This window comes from Bemisia tabaci, chromosome 9 (assembly GCF_918797505.1).
Source record: "Bemisia tabaci chromosome 9, PGI_BMITA_v3".
Taxonomy (NCBI): domain Eukaryota; kingdom Metazoa; phylum Arthropoda; class Insecta; order Hemiptera; family Aleyrodidae; genus Bemisia; species Bemisia tabaci.
This window is the reverse complement of record NC_092801.1, coordinates 11,778,911-11,799,844: the sequence shown is the minus strand read 5'-3', so window position 1 is coordinate 11,799,844 and position 20,934 is coordinate 11,778,911. Positions and strand designations below refer to the sequence as shown.

The 20,934-nt window shown below is 41.0% G+C and overlaps 1 protein-coding gene across 1 annotated transcript; it reads right to left on the bottom strand.

The window, feature by feature from the left end:
• Window positions 1-9,915: 9,915 nt before the first annotated feature.
• LOC140225476 (uncharacterized) lies at window positions 9,916-14,072 on the bottom strand. Its single transcript, XM_072304550.1, has 3 exons — window positions 12,991-14,072; window positions 11,617-11,889; window positions 9,916-10,307 (listed from the first exon to the last, which is right to left on the bottom strand). Exons 1-3 carry the CDS (start codon window positions 13,010-13,012, stop codon window positions 9,955-9,957), a joined length of 648 nt encoding a protein of 215 aa, XP_072160651.1. The 5' UTR covers window positions 13,013-14,072; the 3' UTR covers window positions 9,916-9,954.
• Window positions 14,073-20,934: the final 6,862 nt, after the last annotated feature.

The window sequence follows — 20,934 nt, the reverse complement described above, 5'->3', positions numbered from 1 at the left end:
TCGCTCTGTTTGAAAAAATAATAACGAAAATAGTTTTAAACTTGGCTCACTAAAATTTACAATCCTTCCCACTGTATGCGGGGCTTTGAGTCCTTTACGGACGATTTAATGGCGGATAGCAGTTGACTGCGTGCATCTTTGAATTCGTACTTTATTATTATGTAAGTAACTTTATTTTGTTTCATCATTCGACCCCTTTTGATCCGATCATGGTTCCAGGGTGTTTATTGACTTTGTTTTAATTTTTCAGAGAGAGGAGAGAGGGACGCTCTCGAATGCTTGAGTGGCAACGCTTGCAAAGTGGCGCTCTTGAGTTTCGTCAATATGTATTTATGCAAAACAATCGATGTTTGTCTAGGAAAGCTGCCTGACCTGAAATCGATTAATTATGACCTGCGAAAAATCCGTGACTGAAATTACGGAATTAGATGCTTCGCAATAAAGTACAATTATTTTAAGATTAGTTATATGTATGCCATTGACTGAGTAATTGGGTAACTGGAATTAACCAGGGCAATAGACCGGAATTGTTTCAATCGACATAATTTGATCGGAAAATAAAAAAGAAAATTTTTCTCCATTATCTCTCGACGGAATGGATGTCGATCGGTTCACGTTCCGCAGTTTTCGACAATCCTTGTCGATTCAGTACTATCTCGCTTCACCCGTTTGGTTAAATTAAAAGCTCTACGCCACGAGAGAGCGTGCCATTTCACGATGATACCACTATTCGACCACGTGGGAGCTCGCATTGCCTACATTGCAAATTGAAGGCTAACTGACACGGCGTTAATGTAATCTTTCCTCGTTTGAAGAAAAGCTATTACATTTTCTCATTTTTTCCATTCTCGTTTCTTCTTCCACCTCTTATATTCCTCTCCTCTCCAACTTCTCATTTCTTTCTTCTTCATTCCTCTTTTTCTTCACTTTCACTTCTTTTTCTCTTTTCTGCTTCTTTTCCCATTCCTTTTTCTGTTCATCCTCCTTTTATGATATCGTTTATACTATCGTGTCCTTAACAATTTTGCCGACAGAAACCGTGTGGACTATTATATGGGATTTGATACCACTATTCGACCACGTGGGAGCTCGTGTTACCTACACTAAAAATTGGAGGAAACTGCAATGACAATTGAAGTAACCTGTTTTATGAAAATATCTTATGTAACTTTTGCCTTGCGTGAGCAAGGCATTTCATGATGATACAACTAATTGATCATGTGAGAGCTGTTGCCTACACTTAAAAATGAAGGCAAAATGATTACTACGTTCAAGTCAACTCTCCCCGTTCAGTAAAAAGTTTTTATCTATGTGTGTCCCACCTGAGCCTGCCATTTCACGATGATACCACTATTCGACCACATTTTATTCTTCGTATTTCGATTCCCATCACATTCTTAACTGACTTATTTCAGAAGTCCTAAGCTATTGCACATCATGCGTTTTTTCCACCCTGTACGATGTGTATCCACTTATTAACGGCGGGTCGCACGGTAAACCGAGTCAATGACAGAGGTCGGACAAAATCTGGAAACTTTACAAGCTTATAACTCCGTTTATATACAAAACTTTGAGGTTTTGAAAGTGGTTTCGCCAGTTTCCTTGTGAAATTTTTTTCTAAAATCCTCCCTTGAAATTTAAAATGTGACGAAATTAACATCAAAATTTGCAGTTTTAGTCAAAAATTTCATGTCCGACCTCTCTGATTGACTCGATCCACCGTGGGTCGGTGGGACTGGGGTAAATTCTCACTCCGTCCACCAAACTTGGCAAGGCGTAAAAAATGACAGGAGTAGGAGTGAAAAGGAATAAAAGACGGGGACGGATTAGAGCCCCCTCCCCCTCCCCCTGCCGCACGAGGGGGAGGGGGGCGTAGGCTTGGCTTGGCGCTGGGCTCGAGCAGTGCCATCATAATAACTCGATTAATGTAAATTATGTTAATGTGCAACTTATCCCGGGCCCGAGAGCCTCTAGTGCCCCGAGTGACCCGACGGGGGGTGTCTGTAATTCCCAATTGATGTCTCTATACAAACATTGCGCCCCCCCCCCTCCATCACCGCCCCCCTCTCCGCGCCGTGTGAGCGTGCGCGACGCGTGACGTCATCGTTGCCTCATCGTTGACTTCCGCCGTACTCGATCGGGTCCGGGGGGAGTCGCCTTCGAAAATGAGGTACTGACTTTTCAGACCACTTGACAGGGTGGGAGTCCCCCAGAGGCGGATCCAGCAATTTGGCAACTCCGGATTCCCTCTATTTAAACCTATGTTAAATAATCGATTCTTGCCGGAGCACCTGGCCCCTCCAAGGATCGATACATTTCCATAGGTTTAAATCGGGAAAAACATTAAAAAACAACACATTTGCTGGATCCGCCGATGGAGACTCGAAACGCAGAGCTTTCATCAACGTACATCATACAGGGTTATTCAAAAGTCACGCACCACTGGTCAAAACTTTAGTCCTAATTATGATATCGATTTGCGCGGTTTAAGACGTTTTCCCTCATATGAAGGGGGAAACTTTTTGAGGTACTTTCCATTTTTTGATCCCCTAGGGGGAGGGAGGCGAGGGGCCAAAAAGTTCAAATGGCCGCCCCCCTCATGGCCAGTGGTGCGTGACTTTTGAATAACCCTGTATAAGGACGGATTGGTCATCGGAAGGAGGGAGAGAAGGAACAGGAAAGGGAGAATAGGAGGAGGAAGAAGAAAATATTGGAAAGGAGGTAATATCAAGTCCGGGGTGGAAAGAGAGACCGAAGAATCGTGAAAATATACGCAAAAAAGTGGATTGTAAGTGAGAAATCAAAAATGTTCTTTTGCTTTAAAAAGGCGAATCTAGAAACTCCGAACTGGAGGGGGGCGGATGGGAGGGGGTTTGGGGGCTTACCTCAACAATTCCTCAAAATTTTAAAGCATCTATTTATACAGTTGAGTCAATTTCGTCATGAATCATTACCAACTAAGCATCCATACTTCATATTCCAGTTCCTTCTTTCTTCCTTTCTCTCCTTTTTCTTCATCCTTTTTTTCAGGCGAACGGGGGAAGCATGAGCCCCCTCCCCCCACCTGGATACACCTATGCGCTACTGCTGAATAGAGTATCTATAGGGAGAGCATGAGTATACTGAGCAAAGGTATACTTTACTGCTGGATAAAACCGTTGGTATACTTTGACGAAGTCAAATCTTCAGGGATTTTCGGCGCGTAAGTCAAGCTCCATGTACAATTTTGATGAGACTTGAGTTTGACTCTGTCTAGCACTGCGGGTCACTCTTGGCTCCCAACCTTGTTCGTTGGTTCTTTCAAGCTCTCAAATAGTCGGTGACAATGAAAATCAACAGACCCACATAATCGTCTCCCGATTCGCACCTCGTTAACACAGCTCCCACGCAATGTCGCGAAAACCGCGAGCATCCCTCGGGTTCGCCTCCGAAAAACACCATTCATCATTCCTATAAAGCGATGATTGATGGAGGAGGGCGCGAGCTGGCCCAACAATCCGCCCCTCGGTGGCGATTCCTCGAAAGCGCCACGGAGCTTCCACACCTGGTCCAGCAACCGGAACCTGTTGAGCGAAAACACCGTATGCGCATTCAAACGTTGTCAGATTTCATCTCGTTAACCATTTATTTTGAACCAAATTTATGAATATTTTTCTTCGGCATTTTTTGGTAAACGATTTTAAATTACGGTCAAAATTTTATGGAGATGAATCCCAGGAAAAATATTTTAAAATTGTCCTAAAAATGAGCGTGTCTTATTAATAGTCAAGTCAACGAAGGGATTTTAGTGGAACAAACTAGAAAAAAAACTGAATTTTTTACCATCGATTATAAACGTTAAAAGTAGTGTGTTCCAAAAAGTCCTCACTTTTACCCCCTCTGCTTAACCCCCCCCCCCTCAGCCCCCCTAAAGTGTAAAAATTACCCCTTCTTTTAAACCTTTCTATCTCCTCGCCTAATTGAGATAATCAATCGTGGTTTGTCTAAAAACACTCCTCAAATTTTGAAGATTTTTAATATTCTTCAGTTTTGAATCTTAAGACCACTTAAAATTGGGTTTTTTCGAAAGAACTGAAATTTCAAAATTTAGAATTTTTTTTATAGGGACAACTTGGCAATGTTTGAATGTGCGTACGCTGTTTTTCCGTCAGACGGTAGTTTTGAGGTTAAGTGAGTTGACAAGGAGCGAAGGAGGACTCCTGGCGTGAGGCTGAGTGTGACAAAGTAAACATAATGGAAACGTCTTGTTCGAGTTTCAATAGCCGGGCGTGAGCTTGGGTCCCCAGTCACGCCGCACAGTGGACTCAAATCTATAGAAATTAATCGAGGTGATGTCACTGTGCTACCAGCCGAGGGACATACTGCGTCAGAATTCCGGTTATGATTCCCACTGTGTTAGGCTGACTCAAAAGAAACTGTGACCTCAGGACCCCTTTAAATCGAGACTGCTGAGGAGTCAAAAGGAAACCAATCTGTACTCGGATAAGAGCATCGCTGAGAGGTATGTTTTCATCCATGTTGCCAGCTCTGTTATTCTGCAATTTTTTTCAAATTTTTTCCATCGTGGGAAATCGTATGAAAAAAGATTTAAAAGCGAGAAAATGTATCGCCCTGTCACGTCATCTGCACTGAGAAAAAAAGTTCGGTCCTATGTACCAAAGTTCGGCGTTCCATATCATCCTGACTACTTCGGTACGTCAAACTGAATTTTCGGTTCGTCAAACCAAACTTTCGGTTCGCGTAACCGAACTTGTGCGATAAAGTGAACTGGCGAACTAAGTTTAGTCGTATATGCAGTAAATTCGGCTAGACGAACCAAAAGTTCAGTTTAACAAACCGAATATTTGGGTTGATATGGCGTTCCTTATCTCATTCCATTTGTTCCTTACCGCACTCCCAACTCCTCGGTTCATAGACGCATTTAGTGGTGACGTCACAGAGCGATATTGTTGGTTCGATATCTTGAAAGTCGAAATGTGCCCCAACAAACAAACATACCCTCCAAAATGAACAATCGATGAAAGAATGCTAAAACTAGCCTAAAAATAAAACATTGATCCGTGGGACCGTATAAAACTATGAAGGCTAGTCATTTTCCAAAACGTTTGAGACCACATTCACAAGAATTGATAATATAATAAGCTCGTGACATCAAACTTAGTCTTTCGTTTGTTGCGGCACATTTCGACTTTCGAGATATTGAAATTCAATCGAGATGTGACGTCACACTAAATGAGTCTATTCCAGTTTATATAATCTTTGCAATGGGCCTGTTGCAAACTTTTGCTAGAGCAGAATGAAGAGTTGTTTCCTATAGATAATGCCTCAAAAATCACGATGAGCGCATCGGCAAAGTCTGAAATGCACTCATAAATTCACAATCTGCGTAAGAAATTTGCGTTATTTTGAGCTTCCCGCTTCAAAAACGATACTACTGCACAGGTGAACATTTTGTTAGAGGAGTCGCTCCATCGTCGGCAATATTCATCATGGCCGACGCTTGCGCAGTTCCTCGCGTAATTCGAGGAGAGTTCAAGGTCAATTAAGGCGGGCGAGGAAAATATGAACGTAAACACGCCGATTGTTATGTGGTTTAATCCTGTTCAGGTGTTATCTCGTCCCATCACACGTGTTTTGGCGGACTGGCGTCGGCCATGATGAGTATTGTCGCCAATGGAACGACTCCTCTAACAAAATGTTCACCTGTACCGTAGTATCGTTTTCGAAGCGGGAAGCTCAAAAAACCGCAAATTTCTTACCAGATTGTGAAGTTATGAGTGCATTTCAGACTTTGCCGATGCGCTCATCGTGATTTTTGAGGCATTATCTGCAGGAAACAACTCTTAGTTTTGCTCTAGCAAAAGTTTGCAACAGGCCCATTGGTGAACATGTAATATTTATTCGCGTTTGTGACATTGTGAAGGCCTAAGATACGATAACCAATCGGAAATGGATTCGCATTGTCTTTAATCTCAGTATAAAGGGACTCTAGGGCTATGTTTACATGTTGAACCAATCGATATCGATACCATCTCACCTGTTTGATGTATCGAATACGATCCATTTACAAGGTTGAGGCATTGCTCATCTCACAAGGCTAATTCGTTTCAGCGCCCATATATAATGACGCCCAGAGCTCTTGGACTGCGCCTCGTAATGGCACAACATTTTTACCGTGCAGCATCAATATTTGCCGCGATATTACTCCTCACTCACAAACCCCCATGGGCAGGGTTTAGGGGGAGGGAAGGGGGGGCACGGAAGAGTGCTAACCATGCACGGGGCAATTGCGCTATTATTGACACATTAATAAATAAGCCCTCTCAGATGAGGCTCGCGAGGAGGGGGGCTGAGAAAAATGAGGGGGCTGAGGGGGGTCGGCTAATTAAATGCGCGTAAAATATTGACAGGGGGCCCTCTCTGTTGCCGAGTCGATGCACCACTGCTGCTGGTTGAACCCGTGCAGAACACGGGATCTTAGGGTGAGTATTTTCAGGAAGGATTACCTTTCATTCATTCCTCACTGAAAAAAAAAATCTCGGTGTATTTACTAAGAAAAGGGTAAAATTACCAAGAATTCAGGGTTCTATTTGATCCCAGTTTTTTCTTGGTAAACTTACCATTTATGGAATTGGTAATTTTACCGAGAAATCTCGGTAAAATTGTTGAACTCTCTAGGTAATTTTACTGGACCTTGGTAAAAACGCCAATATTTTTTATCGACTGTGGTAGAATTACCGAGATAAAATGGCAAAGTTACCGGGAATTGATTACCAATGAAAGTGGTACTTCTTACCTGAAAAAAAACAGTAAAAATACCGGTTTTTAGGTAAGCTTACCAGTTTGTCTTGGTAAAATTACCAAAATTGGTAAAAAAGTGAGATGGTAAAGGTACCAACGGACCTTGGTAAAAACGCCGAGAATTTTTTTTCAGTGCTTTCACTCGTATTCCTATGAAATGGATTTACACCTTTTTTTTTTAAACGGGGAGTAAATTTTACGGAGGCAAAATTTCTCTCGAGGGGAGAATTTATTTTTTTCCTTTTTCTTCGGAAATTTTCTCGGGTGCAAATCTTCAGATGAGGTCGGAAAATTTCTCAAAATCAATGGAAATTGACGTATCGTTACCTCCTGGCCAAAGTCTCATAAGCGCCATGCAGCATTTAAAAATTTCCGTCGCTTTTTTATTTTTTTACAGAGAAATTATTCAATGAAGCCGTCCGAAAGCATTGAATTTAATTTTTGCTGCTCATAAAATTCAGTGAATTTTCAAACAGATTAACCTGGCAATTCCTCTGTAAAAACATAAAATGACAACGGAAATTTGTAAACGTCGCATACCGCTTGTGATACTTTGGCCGGCAGATGACGGTATATTCAGATGTGAGAAGGCAACTTACCCCCCCCCCTCCCTGCCCCTGCCCTCCCAACAGGACGCCCTTTTGTTTTTGTCAATTCAAACTCCGCTAGTTCGAACTCCCATAGGTCGAAATTTTTTTGAGGACATGTTTTACGCCTGCAATTCGTAATGATCGTATTCAAGGAAACTGACTCAACTAAACTTTTTATTTACGTCAGTACAAGTTTTTTTTGAAAGGGAATGTTATTCAGTCCCCTTTTTAATCCACCTAAGGAGATGAACTTTTTCATCAGAAAATAATGATAGTTTCCTTTGAATTGAAAGGCTACATTATTACCAGGAAAAAAAATCTCAAGAAACTGTATGTTTCAATTATAGTAACATATATTTCGCTTAAATAGCAACTCTCACGGAAAAAAAAGAAAAAAACTCAAATTAAGACACGCTATTTCTTAAATTTAAAACATGCTTTTCATCCATTTGTTACCGCTATGTTTCAGTGCAGTTGGGTGTACCTTTTGCTCACAACATACCCATTTTGCCTAAGATTTGGAGAATTTTCCGTTCGCGGAAAATATGGATCGCTGCTTTGACAATTAAATTGGTATAAAAATATGCCCGACTTGTTTCAAATGTACATTTTACAATAGTAGAAAGGTAATTTAACAATTGTTTATCGTAAAATCTATACGAAGCATGTTGGACACTCTTATGAACTACAAAATTGTTACATCAGCATTTCCTTTCTTCCGCGTTCAATTTGGCATCCGAGCACGAGAAGTAAATAAGATATTGGCGCTTGAGCCTTTCTGGAAATCTCATTTATGGCGTAAATTAAAGGTCATTTTTGATGAATAAATATGCCTCGGCTAATGCGATAACTATACGCGAGGCCCTAGCCCCCCGCCCCCACCAACTAAGTCCCGGTATATGCGAAGTCTCGCTTCAATTACGATATATTACTCTAGGAAGTATGCCGCATTGCCACTTCGGATATCCTAACTGCGGTTCGATCGTTGAATCGTTATCGAATGATCCTAATCGATAAATCCCTATCTTAGCAATGCTTTTATCGATCATGGTCATTCGATATCCATTCAAGAATCGAGCCGCAATGCTTGAAGAAATCACTGTTGGAAGAGAGCTGCGGGTCAATTGCCGAATCATTATCGAATGATCCTGATAGCTTTCAGCTTCCAAGGAATACTTAATAAAAAAAGCAGTATAAAAATCGCGTGATTTTCGAGTAAAAAATCATTGACACTTCTCTCAAAAAGTAATCGCAACAGGGACCATTTGACGTCTCAAATCCAAAAAAAAATAAGGGTTTTACTCCGCCATGATTTCATGCATTGAAACATTGTCATGGAAAAATGCACATACCTGTATGACGTGAACTTTGACATTTATGGCCTAATAAGTGACATGAACTATGATTTTCCCGTCTGAGAAATTACCAACTTCTAAATTTAGCACGAGTTGACATTTATATCATCCACAGACGCACGAATCATACACTATGATTTTTACATGAGGCAACGTCTAAGTCTCATTTCGAGGAATTCATAAATGTGCGTCATTTAATAGTTTGGTAGCATTTAAGGTTGATCGGTACCGTGACAATTTTTTCGTGTGAATAACGCACTGACAGCTACGAGAATTTGAGCTCTTATGATGCTCTACATATAGACAATTTTAGTTCTGCCATTTCGCGGTCATTAAAATTCATCGTAACTGTTAAAAACGAATTCTATACTGAATGTGAAAGTTATTTCCTGTTTAAAGGACTTGAAAGTATGGAAATATACTTAATGAACACTCTAACAGAAGCATTTTTGTGTCATACTATGAGAATGTTTCATTTAGCTTTTGTAACGTTTTTGCACCTTTCTTTAAAACGTACAATTACTTACAAGAGGAAATACATGTATTTTTTAGGGTCAGTTTAAGAATCAGGTCATAGAAATGAATTATGGATAGTATTGATATTACACAACAATATACAAATATGCATGCAAAATTCAATTCCCCGTGAACAGTTATGTGTAATATTTTTTAGTATAATTTGATCCACAAGCCTCGCTGTACACTAAAAAAAAAGTATGGTAACGACTACACAGAAGTCTACTTAATTGTTTACACAGTGATACTATATAGTGCAAATCAACAGGATTATGTGAGTCACGAAGATATGATGATGATCCTGGTGATGCCACTCACTCAGGTGATTCTTACCACAATATGGTAATTGCTACCTTACAATCTGGGGTCCTTTACCATACTCGGATCACTGTGTCAGAGTATGACAAAATCTCACTGAGAAAAAAATATAGTAGACTTTACCATACACTCTACACAGTGATACAAGTATGGTAATAATCACCAGACTCTATGATAGCATTTACTATATTGTGGTAAAAATCACCAGAGTTCTGGTGAACACTACTATAATTCTGGTTACTTTCACTAAATAGTATCACTGTGTAAAAAATCAAGTAGACTCATAGTAAATGTTACCATACTTTTTTTTCAGTGATACTATATTTTTTTTCCAGTGTATTATCCGTTCCAATCATTTCTTTATGACCTATTCATCAAAACAACCGCCAGAAACATCTTTCCAACCACCCTCCTTCCATAGCCACACGTCTACGAAGTGCTTTGACTGCAGGCTCGTTGTCCTTCAAATAAAAATTCTGCCAGTCAATTTCAGTATAATTCCTGTGAACCCTCCGATGGAGTGGGCACCGCTCGTTGATGGGCTTGTAGCCCACGTCCCACCGGTTCCCGAACGTCGTTCCGTACACAACGTGAACGTAGTCCGCGTAGTGCTTGCAGTTGCACCGCAGAAGGTTGAAATACACGTGCATTCCGTCCAGCCTCCGAGCGAGCCTGATCGAGACGTCACCTAGTCTCTCCACACGCTCTCGCTTGCCCTGCGGTGTCACTGAGAAAGTCAAAATGGACCACTAGATAAGGTACGAATTTCAGCATTCTGTAACATGTTTCTTAACGAAAATGTCACGTAGAACACGATGCACACAACGGAAATTACCGCAATTAACTTCTTACGAAGATATTTAATGATTCTTGATGCGTGAATTCAAACCACCCGCTCATGAAAACTCAATGCTCTACGTGATTCACATCGCGCGCTAAACGTTATCATGACAGTCTCTGCGATATAAAAATCTGACAACCTCAATCTTGACGCTTTGGCTCAGCTATAGCAAATTGCTTATAGTTTGAACAGCACATGATGGGAAATGAACATAGCTCGATTGAGAAGTCTTGCTGAAAACCGTTGTGGTGCACGATTTGACTCACGTAGAGCTTTGAGTTTCTTGTGAGCGGGCAGTTCAAATTCCTCGTAACCAATGTGAAATAAAAACGTTAATATCTTCGTTAGGAGTTGGTTTCAGTAATTTTCGTTGTGCGAATCGTGTTTCTACGTGAAATTCTGGTTAAGAAACATGTATCAGATCGCTTAAATTCGTACCTTGTCTAGTGGTCCATTGAAAATTGTAGGATTTGCCAAAAAGTTTTTTTTTTGGGGGGGGGGGGGGGGGGGGGGGGCTGTGTTATACCCAAGGCAGGTTTCAAAATTTCAAAAAGAGCTCCTCATATTGCAATCCTCGGAGTGTGAATCCCGTCCTCCAAGTTAATAAGATGAGAGAAATGAATGGCTTTAAGGTGATTCGACGGTTGCCATTTTTTGTGTCAGAGCGACGTGCAATATATCGCATCAATTTGTTCCATAATTTCAGTTACTTGTCATATTTTTCGAATTTTGAGATCTTCACGGATATCTCGGCGTGACCCCATCTCAGTATTCCGATGCATCATTGAGGGGCTTGGAGGACAAGGCGCATTGGTTCAGTACTTGAAAAAATTAAGATATTGATGATTTCAAATAAGACTGGTCTAAATGCATATTCTATGAAAAATTCGCTCCCAAATTCCAATTTTTAAGCATCAAATCGTCAGTTTGAAATTTCTTTCCGCCATAAGGATAATCACATCATCATTTCGAATCTTCTAGCATAAATTTCTCGAAATGGCAAAAACTCCACTCATGCGCCTTGTTCTCCGAGCCCCTCATTTGAAAGTCCAGGCTGCTGTATATTTACATAAATTTTAAAAGTTTTACCCTCTAATTTTGGAATTTTTCGGCCTTGCTTTTCCCGCAATTGTACGGACCCAGCACTATTTTATACCACCTTGTTCTTCATTGAATTTGTCATTTTCATTATTACCTTTGATCTTGAAAGGCGGTACGCGGTATTTGCGGTTGTAGTATTCTGGTTTCTCGTAGACTTTGGACCAAGTTTTGGAATTACGGAGAGGGTACATTCGAAGAGTCCCCATCCTGTTTCTAACGAGGAGGCGGAATATATAGTCCGTGCCTTTTTCGTCAGTGAATACGAAGAGTGTAGATCCATAGATGTCTTCCTTGATCAGCATGTCTTTCGGGAGTTCCTCTTGGTTAACTAGACTGATCAGCCACAAGAACACCAGTTGCGCCAACACTGCGGAATATCAAAAAAATGAACCGAATCCGTACATAGAGAAAATAAATCGTGATTTTAGGGAGCCATTTAGACTCAGTCTTAAAAAATATAAGGGCTGATTATTGAAATTGATAGACAAAGTATTATAGACATAGATAATATGGAGCAACTCTAATAGTAGAAGAAAGTGGTCATGCACGATGGACGAAGGAGGTAAGCAATGGACTAACTAACAACACCTTATAAAGATACCCTACAGTTGTTAGTCCACCACTTTCCCTTCATTCTGTTACCACATTGGGAAAAATAGCTGCTTCGATCTATACAGTTCAGACTATTAAAAACATTGACAAGAAACTATTCTTGATTCGATCGGACTTTTTGATTGAATCAAAAGGAAATCCGCCTGAATCAAAAGGCAAATCTCTTCGATTCATGAGGAAAGATTGGATTGAATCAAAAGTATCTTCTCTTGTCAATGTTATTAAGAGTCTGGACTCTAGATCCAAGCGACTTTATTTTCCAGTTAACCATACGTTTCAACCAATAGAATCGCTCCATTTTTCCTCTATCTCCTTTGTCTATCGCTTTGGTTATTAATTTCAATAATCAGCCCGCAGATCGTAAGGTCCCTTATATTTATCAGATGGGGATGCATTAGAAATCAAAAGATGAGAAACGAAAGAACCAGAGGTAGAGGAGAGAAAAGGACGAGAGCTAAATATCATGCAAGTCTCGCTGAAAACAGAATTATAAGAGTAAACAAGATCAAGATATTTTTACATACAAGCAAATTAATTAATAGGTTCAGTTTCGCACTGGAGCTCGTTAAAAGCCTAAGAAACTTAATTATAAGAGCATTCCAGTGTTGCTGGATTGTGCTACTTACATTATTTGCAACAATATTACTGAAATCATCAAAAAATTTTTACGAAGGTAATTTTTGTCATGAATTATAGTTTATCGAGAGTGAAGACGAATCTTCTTTAGATAATAAGTTTATATTTGCGATGTAAACAATGTTGCACAAGCTTAACGACATTGGAATGCTCTTGGTTCCTTCTATGCAATCCAAATTATGCTGTAAGACATATTTTAATCATATTAAGTAAATTTTACCTGCATTCGACAGAGATAGCATGGACGACAACGCTTGCTCTCACTACCGCGCTTGATATCTCTAATATTTCCCAGAACTTTTTCCTGCGATGACGATGCGAGATACTTGCGCACGACTGAAACCTCGCTCTCTCAGAATTACTGTTTCCATCGCTCGGGGATTTGTTCGTTTCATTCCTAGCGATTCAATTTTTTTTCAGCCTTTACACGCATACTCTTCCAATATGACATCATCAAAAGTCTGAAAAAAAAAAAAAAAAAAAAAAAACGAGTCCGAAAGTCCCCCACTTTCCCTACGACTCTTTAATTCAGAATTATACTCTGCGATTTTAAAGGAATCAAATTCGTGAGCTCTTTTCGTGAGCGGAGGAGGGTTGCATAAGACGCATTTACTCGTGTTGAACAAATTTTTTGGGAAAGCCCTGTCAACACTACCAGCAAAAGTTCACGGAGCTTTGCGCGAAAGTTAAGTTTCGTAAACCTATCTCTGTGTGGACAAGGCCTTCCATGTTTGGCGCAAAGCGTGAAGTATTCAGACTGTCTTGTAGGCGCCATGCGTTTCACGCCGACCGCTGCTGAACGCACTGTGTTGGACGCAATGCGTGAAGTATTCACGCAGTCTTGTAGGCGCTATGCGTTTCACGCTAACCGCACTGTGTTTGGCGCAATGCGTGAAGTATTCATGCATTCTTGTAGGCGCTATCCGTTTCACGCTGACCGCAATGACCGCACTGTGTTTGATGCAATGCGAGAAGTATTCGTGCAGTCTTGTAGGCGCTAATATGTGTTACATGCCGATCGCCGCGCCGAGGGCTTCTCCTTTTCATCTCAAGTCCTCGTTATCATTTCTCTCTAAGTCGCGCCGTTCCAGGCCAAATTACGTGTTTGGTTTCTCTCCTAACTCGACTAATTGAAGGTACTGTCTCTTGTATCACTAAGAGACGACAAAATTAGAAATTACCATACTCTATGTAAATGAGAGATTTTGTCGCCTTTTCTCATTTGTAATTTTTTTTTGTCTAAATCCGATTTTTTTTTATACCTACACTTAAAAAAATTGCAAATTTTTGCCGCCCCTTAGCTTTGCCACCGTGGGCCGCGACCCATGGGGCCACCCCCTTAGTCCGGCCCTGCTCATGGATGCCTCAACTACGGGAATAAAGATTACACAAATTGACGTTTTTCATCATCTTTGATCGACTTATTCCCGAATTCCTGTCTGCGTCCCCTCTCCGTTCGTTTGTTCCTTGCCGTGCCCCTGGTCCATTCACGTTCATAATCTTTATAGTTGTTGAAAATGTCATCTTTATTCCCGTTTGTGACACTCAGAGTCCCTTTATACTGAGAGTCAAGACAACACCCCCTCATGGAATCACAAGCGGGAATAAAGATTACACAAATTGAACGTTTTTCGTAATCTTTGATCGGCCCATTCTCAAATTCCCTTGTCCGTACCCACTCTCATTCCGTTTGTTTCTTGTCGAACCCGTTATTCCCCGGTTCATTAGATTATAATTAGAGTACCTATATTGAGAGAGTATGGCCACTGGGGTTACCACCTCTGATTGGCTCAGCCATCTTAGGCTGAATGGAGCCCTTAGGACCCAAACATGGCGGACGCCATAAATTAATGTAATGCAAAATTAATCAAAATGTAGTTTTCTCTGCTTATCGTAACGAGAAATTTACTCAAATGCACTATTGGGACATCTTCACATATTTTTAAGGCTAATCGTGTGCAATTTTTGAGAAAAATTATCTTATATGTAGTAAGGTTGGCAGCAAGTGCGGTTGGTGATAACCGTCAAAAGTTGGCAATGACCCCCCTCCCATCCACAAAAACCAAAACAAAGCACCGCCATATTTGGGTCCTAAGCTTCTCCATGGGGCCCAGTGGCCATACTCTCTCAACATAGGTACTCTAATTATAATCTTCGGTTCGGCAATCGGTGAAAATGTAATCGTTTGTGACACTGTGGAGACCTGAAGTACGGGAACCAATCAGAAATGGATTCACATTGTCTTGACTCTCAGTATGAAAGGACTCCGGGTCGATTGTTGAATCGTTATCGAATGACCTTGATCGATATATAGCATTGTGAAGATAGGGAGTTATCGATCAAACTCATTCGATAACGATTCAACAATCGACCCGCAGGTCCCTTTACCCTCGACCGGTCACATAAGTGTTTTCACAGTTCAATCGTTGCATTTAGCGCGGTTGATTAAGGCTGGGAAACGGCAACGGAGTAAGGACGCCTCTTTGGAGCTCAGAAACCACCCAATTAGGTATAAATCTCGACTTGCACCACTGTCCACGGCTATGATGATAATTCTCTCAACGGGTAACTCCCCTCTCCCCCCTCCTCTGCCCCACGCCTCACTGTTTCACTCCTTCTCGCCCGTCAATTTTGCAAACGTAATAATGTTGATGATATGTAACTATGTAGTTATAAATACACATATATCTTGCGCCAAAGAAATTTAATAATATTCCTCCTTTAACGGCCAAGCATGAATCCCAGCACTGTTGCCGAGTAAATCACTGAACACGATGAGGAGTGCGTAGCATCGTACACTGAAAAAAAAGTATGGTGACGTCTCATTTAAGTCTCCTTGACTTTTTACACGATGATACTATTTTGTGAAAATAACCTGAACTATGGTAGTACTCACCAGAAATCCCACCTAAAATAGTTACCCGACCTCTGTCGTCAATTTCTTTCGTTCACGATAACTTTTGTTAGATTTGCGTTAGCTAGATTCAAATTTTGTGTGTCTGTGTAGTGTAGGGAATTCAGTGTCCCAAGTTGAGTTATGATCGGATTGGCAACTAAATTACCCTCATGGCAAAGCGTGAAGTATCATACGACAATGAAGGCGCGCCAAGTCGAGATGGAGTCTCAGAAAGTCATTTACCAAAGAAATTCTCATGTGCGATGCAAATCAGTGAGATTTTCAAAGACTTCCTTTGAGGTAATGCTGCAGGTCCGATAATGGAAGATTTGCAGCGATCTAAAATTTGATGAAGCGCAATTTGAAAAGGAGACCACTGAGCGAACTGGCATATTATGACTGAATATTTTCGGCATGTAAGTTAAAAAATTATTGGGGATGTGACTAAATGACGTTAGTCGCACAAATTCGTGCGTTTAATTGGAAAATACCTCCCAATAATGTCGCAAGGCTGTATATTTTATCACTTTCGAATTTACTTTGTTACAATTTTCTGTACATTGAAAAAACTCCGGCCGTGGAATCCGTACTTACGGGTTATGTAAACATACCGTTCGCGTTTCGGGATTAAAGGCCGAAAGTTCCGGGCGTAGCACCTGGAGCAGTCAAAGCTACGGCTCCAGCACCCGAAACAGTCAAAGCTACGGCTCCAGCACCCGAAACAGTCAAAGCTACAGTTCCAGCACCCGACACAGTCATAGCTACGGCTCCAGCACCCGAAGCAGTTAAAGCTACGGCTTCAGCACCCGAAACAGTCAAAGTTACGGCTCCAGCACCCAAAACAGTTAAAGCTACGGCTCCAGCACTCGAAATAGTCGAAGCTACGACTCCAGCACCCGGAACTTTCGGTATCTGACCCCGAAACGGACGGTATGCCTATATAGCCCATAATTGAATCAGTGAGAACAAAAAACACACCAAATCGGTACCTCTAAAATGCTCACTTTTCACTAAGGACAGACAATTTTCATGAAAGTCATTGAAGTTACCGTATCTATGCCAACTTAGACATTTAAAGTTTCCTTAAATACTTGCTTTTAGGCACCAAAAATATTTTTCTTACACTAACTTCTTCACCTAATATGCAGTTTTGTGTGTGTCATGATTATTTTAATTTTTTCGGGTTGGTGTGTTTTCGTTCTCACCGATTCAGTTTTGTTTTTCAGTGTACCAGAAAGAAAAAAAAATAAATAAAAAAAAAAAAAAATAAAAAAAATTGAAGACAACAATGGGTACAGCTCAATAAGAACTTTCAGATGAAACGAAGGAATAAACTTACTCGTGCAAATTCTCCGACGCTGATCTGGCAACCGGGAATCCGAGTTTGCTCAAGACCTCTCTCTCACACACGCGCGCGCGGGGCAGTCAGTCCCCATCGCCCCCTATCCCCCCCACCCCCTACCACTTCTTGCTCGGTTAGCGACTATTTTATTAGTTTATTCATAGCCGAGCAAATTGCCTTCAATGTGAATTATCATCTAAGTACCACGAATTTGTAGAGCGGCCCTTCAGCTCCATCTCCAGTTCTGCCGTGCTACGGAAAAACGCCGTATGAACATTCGAGAGTTGCCAAATTTCCTTGGATGTAATGTTTATTTTTGAGGAAAATTACGAATATTTTTCCTTGAAATTTTCAGACACTTCAGATCAAATTACAAACAAAATATTCTGAGAAATTGGCGGAAAAATATTCAAAAAATTTCCTGAAAATTAGTGATTTTCCCGAGAAAATTTGGCAACGCCTGAAGGTTTATACGGCGTTTTTCCTTAGCACGGCAGAGTTCTCCACCGATGACGGGGCGCGGGGGGGGGGGGGGGGGTTGCTTATTGAATGAGCCGAGGAGAGCGGCGTAAAATTGGGGTCTCGGTGCGGCCGCGGCTGTGGTTGGATCATCGTGTTTACTCAGCGTTTTTTCGCCTCCATCGCTGTTCTGCAGTGCTAAGGAGGAACGACGTAAGAGCATTCTGCTGTTGCCAAATTTCCTCCGATAAAATGTTTTACCTCACCTCTACGATGACTTAATTTGCCCAAATTATGGACGGTGATAACACCGTGGTGACGTGCAACATGAAGTGTCTTAGAAGAGATAATTTCAGCGCTAGCTAGGTATCTTATCAGATAGGTAGGGTAACAAGAAATTATAATATACAAATATTCAAACTAGTATCTTATATTTATTGTAAATATCTTTAAAAAATACTTTCAATATGTCACATATTGTATAGTTCCTCACATTATATATCATAATAACCAATATTTTAAAGGAAAAATTGTAATTTCTGTATAGAAGATCGATTAACCAATAAAATTCAAAAAAAAAAAAAAAAAAAAAAAAAAAAAAAAAAGTATTTCTGAGGAACGCTATGAATGTATTCCCTTCAAATTTTCAGGAACTTTTGGTGAAATTGTAAACTGAATTATCTGAAAAATTGGTAGGAAAATATCCACAAGTTTACCGGGAAATTCGCGTTTTATCGAGGGAAATTTGGCAACGCCTTATGGCTCATGCGGCGTTCTTACTTAGCATGGCAGTATTGCTGATGGTTATTTCGGTCGGTGGCGAAACGTGAAGGATCGATTGTCGAAATTTCCCTATTTGAAGCTATATGCATGGTAAAGAGTCGATTATGTCAGAACGACATGAGATATATCACATTGATTAGTTCCATTTTTTCAGCCACTCGTCATTTTTCTTGAATTCTGAGATAGAAATTTTGACAAAGAAATTCAACGTAATAAAGGCGTGGTTTTTTGTAGAGGAAAAATATCGCATTCGATACTGATATCGAAACTGCATTCAAATGCATTATTTTTCCTCTAAAAAAACCACGCCTTTATTACGTTGAGTTTGTTTGTCAAAATTGGTAAGTGAATTCTTCCGTCTCTTGACGACAGAATTGCGATCTCAAAATTCGAGAAAAATGACAAGTAGCTAAAAAAATGGAACTAATCGATGCGTTGCATGATATTGCATGTAGTTTTGACACTAAATATAGCGTCTATCGAATCACCCTAATTATTCCCCTCTTTTTCTTCTTCTTCTCATTTCATCTCTCTTTTTTTTAGCTATTTTATACCATTGACGGCGAGAAAGAAAATCTATTTTCCCCTCTCATCTTGAACTAAGTCCTGGACATCTTCAGCAGCGCCCACTGCGCGGCTCTCGGAGTGACTGCCCTGTAGAAGGAGAGCCGATCCGCGGCTGGGAATGGTGGAGCGGGTCGGGCCGCGGTTCGCGGGGGGAAGGTGGGAGGTACCTCATAGCGAGCCCACACCTACCAATCGCCGCATAAATCATTTCACTTAACCAGCTTCCCCCTGCTCCTCGCCCCGCCCGCCGCACAGTGGACCCAGCCAATACACTAAATCGGAACGGTGAATTTGGACACTTACCTCGAAACATTCCAAATTGTATGGGGTGGTTATTGAAGGCAATTTCACGAGAAGATTGATGAAGCCATTTTTAAAACCTCTACGCTTCGGATTTTCGAAGATATAGGCTTTTAAAGATCTCTTCTTAGAAAGAGAGGAAGAAAGGGAAGAAAAGGAAGAAGAGGAAGAAGAGGAAGAAGAGGAAGAAGAGGAAGAAGAGGAAGGAGAGGAAGGAGAGGAAGAAAAGGAAGAAGAGGAAGGAGAGGAAGGAGAGGAAGGAGAGGTTGAAGAGGAAAAAATAGGAAGAAGAGGAAGAAGAGGTAGAAGAGGAAGAAATAGGAAGAAGAGGAAGAAATTTGAAGAAGAGGTAGTAGAAGAAGAAGAGGAAAAAGAGGAAAAAGAGGAAAAAGAGGAAAAAGAGGAAAAAGAGGAAGAAGAGGAAGAAAAGGGAGAAGAGGAAGAAAAGGAAGAAGAGGAAGAAGAGGAAGAAAGGAAGAAGAGGAAGAAAGGAAGAAGAGGAAGAAGAGGAAGAAGAGGAAGAAGAGGAAGAAGAGGAAGAAGGACCTAGAATTTGAAAATCGTATTTGGAGTAAGGATATATGAGGAAGAATAAAAAAAAACCAGAAATTTAAAAGAAGAGGTTTTAGAGGGAGGGAAAGAAAAATGAAAAAGAAGACGAAAATTTAAAAATTCTATACGGGGTGGATTTTGAAGGAAATTTCACGAGGAAATCGATTGAGCCAAATCCAAAACCTCTACGTCTCGTATTTTCGAATAATATATGGGCTGTTAAAAGTTTCCGTGTCCGACAACTCCTTTTGACTCGCTTCACTGTGCGCCCCTCAGAGCTCTGCTTTTTACACGACCGTTATTAGTGTTTGAGCGATTGATCGTGAGCATTGTTCCCTTCGGAAATTAATCAGTTTCTTCTTTCTCTTCTCCTCCGCTTTCCAGTCCACGCTATTGTTTCGAGGCGAGAGGCAGATCGGCTACTGGAACCCGGGGTCCGGCAGCTTCCTATTCCATGGAGGCGGAGGGTTTCCTGACCTGACCTCCCTGTCACGACGAGGCGGAAGCTTCGCTAAGCATCCGCTGGAGTGCGCCACCACCGTAAGCGCCACTGCCCAGGATCGGAGAGAAACCAAGAAAGAGAAGAAGAGGAAGAAGAAGAGGAAGAGGAGGAGGAATAAGAAGAGGAAGAGGAGGAGGAAGAAGAAGGAGGAAGAAGAAGGAGGAAGAAGAAGGGGAAGGAACTAAAGTTTGAAAATAATATTTGGCGTAAGGATATCGAGGAAGAATAAGAAAACAGAAAAATAAAAAGAAGTTAGAGGAGGGAGAGAGAGAGAGAGAAAACAGTGAACGAAAATTAAAGAAGTAGAGTCTCCTGATAATATTTTCTTGGTTAATATGCAAATTGCGAGGGGGAATTAGGCAACACTGAAATGAAGTTACGTTCTTTTGCGGGCGGAGAAACGACGATTTTTGATCGATTCTATCAGGATGGATTCATTACATTTCCTATGCCATTCATCTCAAAACTAGATCCTTGATATTTTTTGGAGAGGGCTGAGCAGAATTGTGAGGGGGGGGGGGGGTGTCTGCCCTTCCCCAGTTCCGCCCATAAGTCTAATCGACACACATTAGAATACCAGAAAAAAGAACCCTAAACGTGCTTAATTTTGATCACGGACATGTTATCGGAAAAATTTGCTCCCTGCAAAAAAAACTCACTGCGATAGGGGCCTTTCTGCAATAGCCATAGTGTAGTGAATGCTATGAAAGTATACGGAGCCGTTTTTTATACTTCCCACCCCCCGAAACCTCGACATCTGGTA

Bases quoted from the DNA above. Each gene is read 5' to 3' on its own strand.
- LOC140225476 (XM_072304550.1), bottom strand. From the start codon at position 13,012: ATGCTATCTCTGTCGAATGCAG. The intron at 11,890-12,990 runs GTAAAATTTACT...GATATTCCGCAG, and splicing joins GCTATCTCTGTCGAATGCAG to TGTTGGCGCAACTGGTGTTC. The intron at 10,308-11,616 runs GTAATAATGAAA...TGACTTTCTCAG, and splicing joins ACCGCCTTTCAAGATCAAAG to TGACACCGCAGGGCAAGCGA.